Genomic DNA, 15442 nt, shown 5'->3' on the forward strand with positions numbered 1-15442 from the left:
TAGCAAAAAGACTAACACTGACCTCAGTGTGCATCAGTAGGGGACCGGTCATATTATGGTGCATATGAGGTACTCAGGTCTGATGCCATGAAAAGAGTGAATATCACTGTGAAGTCATTTAGAATGAACTCCAAGACACATCGTTAATGAAAAGAGGACACATCGTTAATGAAGTGTTCTTCAAAAGGTGAAGAACACTTTGTGCATATATAGTATGTGTGCACAGAACATCTCTAGAAGGATACAGAAGAAATAGATAATAATGAATCTGTCTAAAGAGGACCAGGGACCAGGGTGGGGGAGAGATTATCTTCTCATCACACACCATTTTTCATAGCTAGATTCTTTGACCAGGTGCATATATTACCTTTTAAAATTGTTTGAGGTGCACGTGAATATACAACCAGGTTCATTAAAACCCTCAAATGGGGACTCCCCTGGCAGTCCAGTGGGTAAGACTCTGTGCTTCCACTGCAGGGGATGTGGGTTTGATCCCTGGTTGGGGAACTAAGATTCTGCATGCTGCATGGCACAGCCAAAAAAAATTTTTTTTTTTTTTTTTTTTTCAGTATGCGGGCCTCTCACTGTTGTGGCTTCTCCCGTTGCGGAGCACAGGCTCCAGACGCGCAAGCTCAGCGGCCATGGCTCACACGCCCAGCCGCTCCGCGGCATGTGGGATCTTCCCGGACCGGGGCACGAACCCGTGTCCCCTGCATCGGCAGGCGGACTCTCAACCACTGCGCCACCAGGGAAGCCCCCAAAAAAATTTTTAAAAAAACAAAACAGGGCTTCCCTGGTAGCGCAGTGGTTGAGAGTCCGCCTGCCGATGCAGGGGACACGGGTTCGTGCCCCGGTCCGGGAAGATCCCACATGCCGCGGAGCGGCTGGGCTGTGAGCCATGGCCGCTGAGCCTGCGCATCTGGAGCCTGTGCTCCGCAACGGGAGAGGCCACAACAGTGAGAGGCCCGTGTACCGCAAACAAAACAAAACAAAAAACCTCAAATGGCTTGGGGTAGTCAGCCCAACTGTCAACTCCATGAGAATGGGGCCTGGATCTGTCTTGCTTACTGAATAAGCTAATGGCTGAATGTGTCTCTGGGATCAAGTCCAAACGCCCTAGCCTAGCACACAGTACCCTTCATAGCCTTCATCCCCTGCACAGCCAGGCACATCCCACTCTTGACACCCTTAGCTCCAGTCCAGCCCTTCCACCTGCAGGACACGCAACGCATCATGTCTTCTGAGCCCCATGACCATGTTCCGACGTTCCCCAATGCCAGCTCCCTTTGGTGAAATCTGAAAGCCACTGCTGCTAACACAGCCATCTCTCTCACTGTTTCCATTGTTCTCCGAGCCCATCGCTACCACAATCACTCTGGGATGCAGTTATATGAACAAGGCAGTCACATCATACTTAGTGCTTCTATTACAGAATCAATAACCTACAAGGACCTACTGTATAGCACAGGGAACTATACTCAATATCTTGTAATAACCTATAATGGAAAAGAATCTGAAAAAGAATGTGTGTGTGTGTGTGTGTGTGTAGAGAACTGAATCACTTTGTGGTACACCTGAAACTAATGCAACATTGTAAATCAACTATACTCCAAAAAAAAAAAAATTGGAAAAAACACACAAAATCAGCACATAGGTGGCAATCAAGGACACTTAAAATTACCCTTGAAAATCTCTTAAATCATCCAGAAGATACTATAGTACAAAGTTTAAACCCAATATAGCCATTTTTCCCCCTAACTCCAGCAATAATAAAGATTGTTACTCTTCAGCTGAACACCAGATGGATTAGTTGGCTTGCACTTAGGGGCAATAGTGTATCAAATAATAAGAGTAAACATAGAAGAATGAAGGATCTAGAATCTTTAAGCAAAATGACCATAAAATGACCAACCTGCTTATACCGTGGGAGCCTCAGGGGAACTAAGGACCTCTGAAGAAACGTTAGATCCAAATCCTCAAGCCTGCACCCACTCTGGGGAATATGGTGAGAATCATCACCTACTATATTACGGGAATGCTAAATTTTCTCTCTCTTTCTCTGTTTTCTCTTTTGTGTTGTAAATTAAATGCACAAGACTGCAGCTGTCACTGAGCCAAGAAAGAAAAACTAAGGGCTGGAGACTTGAGTTGGCTTCTGCTCTTGAAGCATGCTGAGTATCTTGATCTTATCATTTCCACTGTTAATGCCGATCCAATCACAGCCACCTGAACCACAGCCACCACGCACCCCCAAACTCGTCTGGAAATGCTGATGGCAACTAACTGTTAAGCAGAGCCAGGACAGAAGCCTGCAGGCAGTCTAGCTATCGGCTCGCTTCAGCCTAAAAATACACATCATGCAAAACTAAGGATGCAATGTGCTTCAGAGGATGGGTGAAACAATTGTTATTCCATCTTCTTAAAACTTTAAAATGAGAAGCCAAAAATAAAAAGGTGTTGATAAATGGTTAGGTACAGATAACGGCTCGTTCTTGATTTATTAAACCTATTTTCAAATGGCATTTCAACACTAGGTTTGTTTGTTTGTTTGTTTGTTTATGGCTGTGTTGTGTCTTCATTTCTGTGCGAGGGCTTTCCTCCTTGCAGCAAGCGGGGCCCACTCTTCATCGCGGTGCGGGCCTTTCACCGTCGCAGCCTCTCTTGTTGCGGGGCACAGGCTCCAGACGTGCAGGCTCAGTAGTGGTGGCTCACAGGCTCTAGAGCACAGGCTCAGTAGTTGTGGCACACGGGCCCAGTTGCTCCAAGGCATGTGGGATCTTCCCAGACCAGGGCTCAAACCCGTGTCCCCTGCATTGGCAGGTGGATTCTTAACCACTGCACCACCAGGGAAGCCCAACACTAGCTTTATGATCTCATTAATATTCCAAAATAGTTTTTTTTTAATCTTAATTCTCTATGGACTGATACTCAAGCCTTCTTTCCAGTTGTCTTGTAACACCTTTAAATTGCTCTCTTCTGGTTCCTTCTGAAACTGAGCAGGACCCTGTGGGGCTCCTGGGCACAAAGTCTTTTCTGTGTCCCCTGTTTCTTGTTTGCAGGAAACAGGCTTCACTCAGCCCACACAACCTTCCCTGAGTTCCAGAGGGCGGGTTCAAACAACTGCTAATCAGGGAAGGGAGGGGATGCAGAGACAGCTGAGGAGCAGCCAAGAAACAACAGCGCAGCCTGGGGGCAGGGTCCTGGTTGAAGATCTTACCTGAGACCAGATTAAAGGAGCCCAGGCCCTGCACACACCCTAATCCTTATCAGCAACCCCATCCTTGAACCACTGCTATAAAACTCCTCACCAGGTGTTTGAATTTCTGTGAAAAAACTTCCCAATTTTAAGTTTGGATTGGGACACACAGTTTCAAGGGCAGGAGCCCGCTGTGGCCCCCCTTTGCCTGGCAAAGCAATAAAGCTACTCTTTTCTACTTCACCCAAAACTCTGTCTCCGAGAGTTGATTTGGCACCGGTGCACCGATGCCGAGCTTTCGGCATCACTTCTGTGAGTGATAACTTGATTCAACTAATAAATTCTCTGAGCACCTATTATGTCCCAGGAGTTCTGGCTTATTTGGCTTAAGGAAGGCTTTTTATTTATTTATTTTTTTTTGAGAAGGAAAGCATCTCCAATAAATTAAGGGACTTTGAGCATGTTCCAGGAATTGACTGAAGCTCCTTGCACACCCCTGACCCAAAATTCAAAGATTCAGTGGGACTCTACCTGCTTCCACCTGGCTGAAAGCCATCCTCTTTAAGTGAGTACACAAAAAGGCTTAATCATTTGTGTGTTTAACTTATGTGAATTTCCATAAACTATGATGTCTTGATTAAAGAAAAAAAAAGATAACAAGAGAAAAAAAAGAGATAGGGCAGGCAACACGAATTGCATTCCATTCCATAGCCATGAGCCCCTGCATGATCCTGAGATGGGAAACAGGAATCTAATATTCCTTAAGGCCGTCCCATGCTGTGGGCCTCTGAGTGCGAGCGGCTGGCTGGGAGCAATGCTTCTCACAGGACACGGCACCTACTGGCAGCCCAGTGATGTCAACCAAGGCTCACCTGGGGGGGAAACAGTGTCATGTCACTGGTGGGGCGAAGTCACCTGTGTTGAGCTGTGAAATGTTACCCTCTGACAATATTCCAAAAATGTCTGATACATTAAAAGAAACGATGCTGGTCTTGAATCCACGGTGGAGCTCAGCAAGATGAAGGCCTTTGTGTGAATGCAATGCCCGCGTGAACCCGTGAGCCCCAGTTTGGAAAGGTAAACTGGACAGAGCACCGTCCCCCTTTCCCTTCCGTAAATGAAGTGAGACCATAACCCATTTGCAGGACATGGTGTTACCGTGCATATTACCTTTGTGGGTGTGTTTTGTAAACAGTAAAGTGTATCTACTTTTTTAATGCAATTCTAATGGGATTCCTGTACTCAAGAGAATTACTGTTAGGAAATCACTCTTTTTAAAAGGAAGCAAAAATACAATCACAAAACAGGCAAAGCATCTAGATCAGGTCTCAAACCCAAATGTCTGCTGAGCTCAGACTGCTGAAATAGATGAATGGGGAGACGGGGGGCGGTGGGGACCATGAGGCATGAGGAGCCCTCCACCAAACGGGAGAGAAAGGTCCCGTCTGCAGGGGTCAGTCCTGCACTGTCTAATAAGGCAAAGTGCGCCAACTGAGCACTGCGGACATGGCAAGTCTGAACAGAGGTGTGCTGAGTGTAAAATATACATACAGCTCATTCGTAATTTCTGTACTGATGACATGCTGCAATGATATTTGGATATACTGAGTTCATGGGAATGTATTATTAAAATTAATTTAATCTGTTTCTTTCTGCTTTGTTTAAAGTGACTACTAGAACGTTTTAAATGACATGCGTGGCTCCCTTTATGTCTGAACAAGCTGGATTAAATCCTCTTCAGCTCTAGACAGCGGGTACCATGCAGACACTGTCTCACGGTGGCCAGTTCTGCCAGTTCGCCAAGAGAAGCCAGGTATTTGGATTTCTGTGAAAAAACTTCCCAATTTTTTTTTTTTTTTTTTAGGCTCCGGACGCGCAGGCTCAGCAGCCATGGCTCACGGGCCCAGCCGCTCCACGGCATGTGGGATCTTCCCAGACCGGGGCACAAACCCGTGTCCCCTGCATCGGCAGGCGGACTCTCAACCACTGCGCCACCAGGGAAGCCCCAAAACTTCCCAATTTTAACCACGTCCCCTGCAAGTTATTTCCTGCTCCTTCAATGCCAACAATGTTTGTTATTCCCTTAAGTCTTCAAAAGTTCACAGGTCTGCTTCTCCCCTTTCCTTTATTGATAAGAATCAGTAAAGCTTTCACTCTGAAATGTGTGGCCTCCATAGCGTCCATTCCCATGTCCCTGCTTCCTGCAGCCTTGAATGTCCCCGTCACTCATTTGAATGGGAAGCACCCAACCCCCGGATCCAACAAGAGCACCCCACCTATGTACACTCCCATCCCGGGGTATGCAATTTGGGACCTGGGGCTGCACTTTCAGACACTCAAACTCACTGTTTCTTGCTGGGCTTGAACTGGATGGATGTAGGGTTGGAAGGTGCTAGGAAAGAAAACCTGACAGGAGTGGGAAGTGGACCCAAAACACAGAGAGCCATTGACTCCTGCCCATGTCATCTTAGCTGCAAAATCACGCCTGAAGCCCACCCCACCTCCAGACCTTTTATAGAATAAGCCACGAAATCCCAGTCCTTGTCCAGGCCGATTGGGGTTGGGTTTTCAGTGATGTGAGGCTGAAAATCTGTGCGAAGATTATAGACCAGCAGTTTAGAGTCTTTCTTGTTCGCTGATATAAAATCCACTTTTTGCATCTAGCTCCTTGTAAGCCATCAGAATCTCCGACCACAGCGGGTTATCTTTCCCCCATGCCCCTCCATCCCTTCCATGGCAACAGTCCTCTGACCTCAGAGGGTCCCAAAGCCCCTCCCTGTCTCCCATTTCTTGTTTGGCGAAAAAGGCTTTAGTCTCCTAGACCCTCCCTGAATTCCAAAGAGTAGACTCAAGAAGTCACTAATTAGGGAAAGGGAGGGGACACAGAAACAGAGTAGAAGCAGTCAAGAAACAATAGTTCAAAACAACAAAAACAAAAATAAATAAAAAAGGAAAAAAATTGTTTTAAAAAGAAGAAAAGAAACAATAGTTCAGTGATAAAACAGAGTCCTAGATCCTCCTGAAGTGATACAGATAACAATCTGATGCATCTCTTTGAGTTGTTCTGCAAGAATTAAGACCCTTCACCCAAGTGGAGGATGGTGACTACACACTGAGCATAAGCATGTGGACCTGAGGACTGAGATTCCCAGAACATCACTCCGTTACCTCTCCACCAACCAATCAAAAGAAAGGCATGCACCCTGCAGCCCTCATCCCAAATGTTGCCTTTAAAAACACTTCCCTGAAAACCACTGGGGAGTTCGGGTCTTTGGAGCATGAGCTGCCCGTTCTCCTTACTTGGCACCTGCAATAAACGCTGTACTTTCCTTCACCACAACCTGGTGTCAGTAGATTGGCTTTGCTGTGCATCGGGCGTGGGGACCCAAGGTTCGGTTGAGTAACACAGTGAGAAGTGCCCACTGCTCACTCGGCAGCACACACCAGAGCCCCACGAGCATCTCTGACATCTTGTCTCTCCTCTGCTGCATCATCCCAGGTCCTTCCAAATCATTTTCAAATCTATACTCTCCCTCCCTATGTTGCCACCTCAGTCCCTCACTCTGCAATCCTGTTAGCATTCAATACAGAACCTTCACTGTGGCAATGATTCGGCTCATGCCTGCCAGGCCAGCTGCTCTCTCTCGCTGGCTCTTCAACTGCCTCGGCTTCTCAACTCCACAAGCCCCTTCCTGCCTCAGGGCATCCGCTCATACAGGTCCCTTGGCCAGGAATGCTGTTCCCAACCTCTCTGCCTCTTCACCCAGCTAACCTACAGGTTTGAAACCCCAGCTTAAAAAGTTATTTCTCATACGCATATGTTCACAGCGGCACTATTCATAGTAGCCAGTAAGTGGAAACAACCCAAATGTCCTTCAACTGATGGATGGACAAGCAAAATGTGATATGCCCGTCAACGGAATGTATTATTCAGCTATAAAAGAATTAAGTACTGATGCATTATGTAAAGTCCTCAAAAAGGACCACATAGTGTATGATTCCATTTATATGAGATGTCCAGAATAGGCAAATCCATGGGGACAGAAAGATTAGTGGTTGTCCAGAACTGGGGGAGGGAGCATGGGGGGGGTGACTGCTAATGGGTCTGGGGTGCCTTTTGAGACGGCTGAAAATGTTCTGAAATTAGATAGTGGCAATGGTGTGTGACTTTATGAATATACTAAAAACCACTGAATTGGATGTTTTTAAAAGGGTGAATTTTATGGCATGTGAATTATATCTCAATAAAAAAAACTGTATGAGAAAGAAAAAACTATTTCTCAGGGGAGCCTCCCGGACCCCCCCTAGAACTAGGTCCATCCTTTGAACATACTCTTACCACCCAGCACTTCTTCCTAGCATGGATCATATTGTAATTAAATAATCTGTGTAACCGTATGTTCGTGCTAGAAGGCTGGAAACTTCTTTCAAATGACAGGGCTTAGCACTGAGCTGATGTGCTAAAAATTCTCTGGTTGAATGGCTGTTGGCTTCTGCAGGGCTCACCTGTCCTTCCCTGGCTCCACGCCCAGGGTCTTCACAGTGCTGTGCCCACTAGAGATGCTCAATAATAAATATTTGCCAAATGAAAATAATAAGCGACAATGATTACATCGGGGGAGGCAAGGAAATAGCCTCTTCCCACTAACTTAAAGTACATCTGCAGTTTCTGAAACTGAGCAGGACCCTGTGGGGCTACTGGGCTCAGAAGCCTTTTTGTGTCCCCCATTCCTTGTTTGTAGGAAATACACTGCAGCCTCCATGACCTTCCCTGAGTTCCAAAGGGCAGGTTCAAACAGTTGCTAATCAGCGGAGGGAGGGGATGCAGAGACAAGGGGGGAGCAGTCAGGACACAATAGTGCAGGGGGATGGGATGAATTAGGAGACTGGGATTGACATATATACACTACGATGTATAAAATAGATAACTAATGAGAACCCACTCTATAGCACGGGGAACTCTACTCAATGCACTGTGGTGACCTAAATGGGAAGGAAATCTAAAAAAAGGGGGATATATGTATACATATAACTGATTCACGTTGCTGTATAGCAGAAACTAACACAACATTGTAAAGCAACTATACTCCAATAAAAATTAATTTAAAAAAAGAAACTACAAAAAGAACTATAAAACTATAAAACAATAAAAAAGAAACCTTGGGACAGGGTCCTGGTTCCACCTCAAGGGATACACAGAACACTATCTTTGAGCTCTTCTGCAGAATTAAAACCCCCAACAAATGGAAAATGTTAACTACTTGATAAAGCAGTTTTCATTCCAGAGAGAAGGTCACAGTTTGATAAGCTCGAGAACCACAGAAGCTCACCAGACCACCTGAGGCCAGATTAAAGGAATGTAGGCCCTGCACACACCCTGATCCTTATCAGCAACCCCGCCCTTGACCCATTGCTGTAAAACTCCTCAGGGACTTCCCTGGTGGTCCAGTGGTTAAGACTCCACGCTTCCACTGCAGGCTCAATCCCTGGTTGGGGAACTAAGATCCCGAATGCTGCGTGGCTTGGCCAAAACAAACAAAAACCAAAACAACTCCTCACCAAATCCTCCTGGGTTGGGACACACAGATTTTGAGGGCATTAGCCCCCTTTGCCTGGCAAAGCAATAAAGCTATTGTTTTCTACTTCACCGAAAACTCTGCTTCCGAGATTCAATTTGGCACCGGGGCACAGAGGCCGAGTTTTCGGCATCATTTCCTTGGCATCTTCTAAAGAAAAAGTAGAAAACTTGAATAGGCTTAGGCTTTTTTCCTTCCCATATGCTTGGCACTTACAGCAGAATTCAAACTTAGACCAGCAGAAGGCAGCTGGGCAGTAAGGTCAGGGTTGCATTAGATGCCATGATGTTTGCCTTTCTTCCTTTTTTTTTTCCGTTTCCAGTGAGTTTCCAGAAAGTCTTGTTTGCTTCTGTTATCTAAAGTGCTTCCCATTCAAATAAAAACACTTTTATACACCGTTTTCCAGATGAAGGCAGAAGGAAGAACAAAGAATCACAGCCACTGTACAAAGTGCTGCTCACACTCAGGGACACTGCATTTGCTTGGGTGCCAGGGCGCTCATCCAAGCACTGACTTTTAGGACTCCCTACTCTGGACCTAGGAAGCCTCAATCCTTCACCTTTTCTTCTTTTCCATCTCTCTTTTTATTTTGTATGTACGTATGTATGTACGTATTCTATTTTTAAAAATTTTGGGCTATACCTTGCGGCTTGCGGGATCTTAGTTCCCCAACCAGGGATTGAACCTGGGCCCTTGGCAGTGAAAGTGCAGAGTCCTAACCACTGGGCTGGCAGGGAATTCCTTTCTTTTCCATCTCTTTTCCTGCATTTCCCTAAACCCTTAGCAGTGCTGCAGACAAACTCTAGGTGTGAGGCCCAGTAGTCTAGCGAGTCTCTGATAGTCCAGTTTAGAGCAAGGGGTCAGCGTACCTTCCCTGGAAATGGTCAGAGAGTAAATACTTCTGGGTTTGCAGGTGGATGATCTCTGGCCAACTGCTCAGCTCTGTTATTTATTTTAGCCTAGCAGGAGGCGCACTTTGAAACTCTGATCTCCTGTTACCTGTCACTAAAGCAACGGTGTGACTTTTGTTTTTGGTTTTTTTACATCTATGACTTGTGCAATTTAAGTTTCGACCTTCACTGTTAGCAACTGATCTGAACCTTCGCCTGATTTAGAGGATCCTCAAGGTTGCCTGGTTCTTCTGGAAACTGTTGGCAGCCCCAGGGGATTAGAGGTGAATGGGGACCTGTGGGTCCCCTCGCTGCACCCGGCTTCTAGCTGACCCAGGTGACACCATAGGGACACAGGCCAAATGGAGACGCAGAGAGCAGCGCTGCTGGGCAGGCCAGGCTCCCTGATTCGCGTCCACACAAGAGCCCATGTAACAGTGCCAGCAAACCGCATACCCCAAACATAGCTCCTTTTTGTTCAGAGGTGAAAAAAACCTCTGATGCAGGTTTCTAACATTTATAATGCTTAGGAGACAACCCCAGAGAGTAGGCCCTGATTAGGGTTTTAAAAATTCTAGCAAACAACCCCTAGGTTAGAAGGGAAAGTTACCTGACCCAGGGCAGACTGATTGTACCGAAGGATATGTAAGGTGCCACACAGACAATAAAACACTCCCTCTCTAGTTATCAAGCCCCAGACAAACATTCCCCCCACATGCCTTCTCCATCACCTACACCTTCTAAAAAACTCCTGGACAGCAGAGGTCCAAGGTTACTACAAAGACCCCAATATACCCAGCTTTTCTTGGTTTTCTCGCAGTATTTTCCCTCTCTAATGAAGGAAGTTGTGGATTTTTTTTTTTCCCCTCACTCCTGATGAAGTTAATTTGTAGATCAGGACCCACAAAGTGGAGGCCACCCCAGGGCCCGGCTGATGTCACAATCTCAGCATAAGTCAGTCTGTGCATAGGACAGGCCTCGTGGTCAAGGAAACAATACACATCAGTCACGATGCTCTGACTCATCTTTGGCGTGGTCCCTGACCCTAGAAAAACAGGGCCTGCTACCTTGTAAGGAAATCCCCGATGGCCTAGCCAGTTATGCCCTGTTTCCATGTTGTTGCTTCTGAGATTCTATAAAACTCGCTCTCAGCCAAAATCGCTCAGAAGAGGGCTAGGCTGCTTGGGAGGCGCTGTGCCCCCCAATCCGTGGACTGTTTTCCCTTGAATGAGGGGCATCAGCGTCATTACTAAATTGTAATCGTTTTGTCGTTTGACACTCTCCATATTCAATTTCCAAGCCCTGTGCATCTCACTTCTTAAATATGTCACTTCCAAATGGCATCTCCTCTGCCACCATCCTGATCTACCCTTCAGGCTGCAGCCCAAACCATCTTCGACGACATATAAATCTGATAGCGTTTCATGGTTGCATCCCGTGCCTGGCACAAAACTGCAGGTCCTGTGTGACTTGCATCCTACCTGCCTCTCAGCCACGTCTGCAGACTCCCCCGAGAGCGGGGTTTGTCAGCCTCGGTACCACTGACATTTTGAGCTCGTTCAATCTTTGTCGTAGGGCTGTTCCGTGCATTGCAGGGTGTGTAGCTGCACACCTGGCCTCTACCCACTGGATGCCAGGAGCCCCTCACCCCCAGCTGTGACAACAAAAATGTCTCCATGTACTACTCCATGTCCCCGGGGGCAAAATCACTCCTTCCGCCTCTGCTCCCAGGGAGAAGCACTGGCCTAGAACATTCTATGCCGCTAAGTTTGCACAGCTCAGTTTGGGAAGGGATCCGCTCTTGCCCACATGCTACCTGCTACTCCTCTGCCTGAGACACCCCGCCCCGACACTAACCCTTCCCTGCCTCGCCAACTCAGGTTCATATTCTTACGAATAGCCCACGTTCATTAAGTGCGTACTAAGCACCAAGCCTGGTTCAAAACACTGAAAATGTATTAACTCCTATTTGATCCTGGTAACAAGCCTGTGTGGCAGGTCTGAGCTGCAATTATGTAACCTGGCTTAGATCTTAGGGATTTTAAGCAGGGAAGCCGACTTGTGAAGGCAGGTCTGCTCCAGAGCTTGGGTCTTTCTACCAGTTTGCGATGCCTGAACCATCCCACGTCTAGCGTGGGGTGGTTCCCCAGAGCATCCTACGTGTCCAGTCCTGTACAGATGTGCCCTCACAAGTCAGCGTCGCTATTTATGTATCGGGTGTTCATTCACAACTACAAACTTGAGTGTGCAAGAACAGACTCATTTCTTCTTCTTTTAAGTCCCTTCTTAATTAACTCAGACACCCTCCCCTGCTAGACTGATGAGGACCCCGACCTTACTCATTTGAGGGGGGACTCCCTCTGCTGCTGACCAGGGTCCCTTGAGGGTCGCAGGGGTCTTCCCCAGAGAACGTTTGAGGAGCTCCTCTGGTTCTCACTGCTTCCTGGTAATTGGCTCCCAGGGAAGCCTGTCACCATGGAAACCTCCCTCCCCTCCCCTTCAGGACACCGAGCATCATTTCCTCAAGGAACCTAGGCTTTCACAAGACAGAAGATGTCTTCCAGCAACTTCCGCTTTTCCCTTTTTCTACCCCCCCACCCCCGAGCAATCCTTCCTGAGTGAAGGGGAGACCAAAGCCTGGCTCTGAAGACAGAGCAAAGCACAAGGAACAATCTTTATTCTGCGTCATGCACAGCCAGGAAAACAAAGAACCAAGTAACTAAAGGGCTCTGCACGCTGCTGCATGTCCATGGAAGTGCCCACCTGGCTCCCCTGAGGGCCCCTTGGTGGCTGCAAGCCTTTGGAAGATTTGGGCTCCGGTGTACAGCTCGAGGGAGGGGTGGAGTGTTAAATAAGGGATGTTCTCTCTAGTTTCCACAGCGTAAACTATGGGTGCGGCTCTGCTGGACTGGCCCCCCTCTCTCTGACCTCCCTTCTTTGCCTTAGTCCAGAGAGCATGGATTCTTCCTGTTTCTCAAGCCTGTCAAGCTTGCTCTGGCCCCAGGACCTGTGTCCGTGCTATTACTCTGTCCCAGGTCCATCCATCCTTCCAGATCCTTGAGTGGCTGCCTCCTTCTGTCACTGGGGTCTTGGCCTGAATGTCACCTCCTCAAAGAGTCCTCCTCTGAAGCCGCAGCCTCAGTCACCTCCTTCGTTTCTGGTTAATCCTGTAATCTCTCTCTCCCCCCACTGGAATGTGCTCCATGAGGGCAGAGACCACCATGTGCCTCCTGGCTGTTTATGTCCAAATGGGTGACAGCTGGGACTTCCCTGGCGGTCCAGTGGTTAAGACTCCACACTTTCACGGAAGGGGGCAGGGGTTTGACCCCTGGTGGGGGAATTAAGATCCCGCATGCCACACAGCACGGCCAAAAAATAAATAAATAAACAGTGGTGAGCATAGCTGCCTTCCAAATGAGTGACAGCGGTGCCACTGACTTAAGATAAACCTGTGCAGTGAAAATCCTCATGGGAAAAACCTAACCGTGAACTTCAGAAGACTGATGTATCCTGTCGCTGCTGCTCTTTAGGAGAACTAACATATTTGAGGAGAAAGGGATGTGAAAGGGGAGGTGTAGCCCCAATCACTCATTTGGATGATGAGAAAGAAGGCCCACAGAGGGGAAGTCCATTGAGAAATTTCATGAAGCAAGTCAGTTTGCTTAAAAAAAAAAAAAAAAAAAGCTGCTATGAAACTTCAGGCACTAATCAGCTCCCTCCCTGCCCTGGGGACTTACCTTCCAGCAGGGAGAAGAGAAAAAGTGGAGGAATAAACCTAGAAAACAAGATAACTGCAGGAAAAGATAAATGTTAAGAAGATAACCAAGCAAGGAGATGGGGAACGTGGAAATGGCAGACGGGAAGAGGAAAGGCTACTTTGTGGGGGGGGTTGTTTTGTTTTTTCGCAGGCACGCGGGATCTTAGTTCCCCGACCAGGGATTGAACCCGTGCCCCCTGCAGTTGAAGCTTAGAGTCTTAACCATTGGACCGCCAGGGAAGTCCAAGGAAAGGCTACTTTGGATGGCAGGTCCAGTAACACTGGTTTGCACTTTTGCTGCGCCTTCTGCCTGGAAATCCTGGTCCACCCCTACTCCCCCCACCCAACCCCGCCAGTCCGCCCCAGCTTCAAGGGACCCTCGTCGCACCCAGGATGCGGCGCAAACGTCACTCTAACAAGGAGGGCTCCCCGGAGCATCCCGCCTAAAACAGCGCACGCGCACAAGCGGCCCTGGCGGGTGTGTGTACACGGGTCTGTAGGTATCACTGTATATTTACACCCATGTGTTTGTATTCTTTCTCTCCCGTCCCCGCAGACGTGCCGTGTCCCGAAGCCCCGACTTCGCGTTCCGGCGCCGCCTCCCCAAACCTAGGGCGCTCACGATCAATACGGAGCGTCCGTGAAGACGGCCGAGCAGCCTCCGTCGCGCTGCCTGCCTCGCGGGGCCGCCCAGGCGCCGGGCACCAGCGGCGTCAGCGGCCGAGCGGCCTCAGGGGAGCGGTAGGACCGCAGCGCCGGGCCCCCGCGCCGGAGCCGGACTCGCGCCCCTCGCCGCCCCGCGCTACCCCGGGCCCCGCACCCTCCGGCCGGTCCGTTTGGGCGCGCGGTTCGGGGAGGCCGGGCCGACCCCCGCACCCCCGGCCGGTGCCCCCGCCGGGACCCGGGCCGCCGCCGCACCTACCGGACGCGCTGGGCCGTGATGGCGTTGCCCGTGTGCCGCCGGAGCACCGCCAGGAACAGGAGCCGCATGGCGCCGCCGCCGCCCGGCCGTCCACCACCTGCCAAGGCCGGGCCCGGGGCGGGGCGGGGACGCGGGCCGGGGCGGCTGGGGTCCGTTAGCCCGCCCGCCGCTCCCCAGGCCGCGCCCGCGCTCGCCGGTTCCGGGGCCGGGGGTTAGGGGCGCGCGGGGCGGCGGCGGGGGGGCGTGTCCGGGGGTGGGAGACTGGGCGCGGGGCCCCTCCCACGGGACCAGCGGCAGGGGATCCCTGGGTCCCCTCCAAGGGAACCAGAAGGGACTCCCACGGGGGTCCCGGAGCGGCCGCAGGTCTGCTTCCATGGGGACTGTCACCAGAGGTGATTTCGGGTCCCTTCGCACAGAGACAAGGGGTGGGTGGCCACAATCCCCTGCCACTGGGACCAGGGTTGGCCACAGGCTCCCTCCCCCCCACACACACACACTCAGAGGGACCAGGGTGGCTGCGCGCTACTGCCATGGGGACCAGGGGTCCGCGGGTCCCTTTCCACGGTGGTCGGTACCAGGGGTGATGGCCGATTCCCTGCCACAGGGACCAGAGGAGGCCATGGGTGGACTCCCAAGGGGACTAGGGTGAGCAGTGTCCACTTCCATGGGGCCACCACCAAGGATTTCTGGTATCTCTTGAAAATGAGAGTGGGGCAATAGCAGCCATCTTTCCCACAGTAAACAGAGCTAAGAAGCAGGTGCCCCTTCAGAAGTGTTGAGAGAAACTGAGGGCTATTTAAATTTTTAGTTAGAGCACAAGTTTACTCTAACTGGGTAGCACAGAACCGGAAGTGGCCAGGAGGGCCCACAAACAGGAGCTGCGGTGACGCTTTTATACCTAAAAGGCATAAGCAAAGTAAGGGAATTATTGATTGGCTACTGCTGAAAGTCTAGTTGCCTCTTTGTGATTGGCTGTCTTTAGGTTTCAATTCTGTAACCTTGAGGCATTTACAGCTTAGGTTTTGGTTTAAGGAAGAACCTAGGCATTTAAGCCCCCCCTAGTCAGGTGGCCTCCTTGTTTAACAGATGGGACCTGAGCTC

General features: G+C 49.4%; 1 protein-coding gene across 2 annotated transcripts in view; it reads right to left on the reverse strand.

Moving 5' to 3' along the window:
- GLT1D1 (glycosyltransferase 1 domain containing 1) overlaps positions 1–14807 on the reverse strand; it is a 94026-nt gene extending 79219 nt beyond the window's left edge. The window contains exon 1 of one of the 2 annotated variants that reach the window (XM_082640475.1): positions 14342–14802. In XM_082640475.1, coding sequence (XP_082496601.1) covers positions 14342–14409 — 68 coding nt within the window. In that variant the 5' untranslated portion in view covers positions 14410–14802. Of the gene's footprint in view, positions 1–14341 lie in introns of both variants that reach the window. The other variant, XM_082640476.1, reaches the window with a different exon arrangement.
- Positions 14808–15442: the final 635 nt, after the last annotated feature.

This window comes from Mesoplodon mirus (genome assembly GCF_964341445.2).
Source record: "Mesoplodon mirus genome assembly, chromosome: 13".
NCBI classification, from domain to species: Eukaryota; Metazoa; Chordata; class Mammalia; order Artiodactyla; family Ziphiidae; genus Mesoplodon; species Mesoplodon mirus.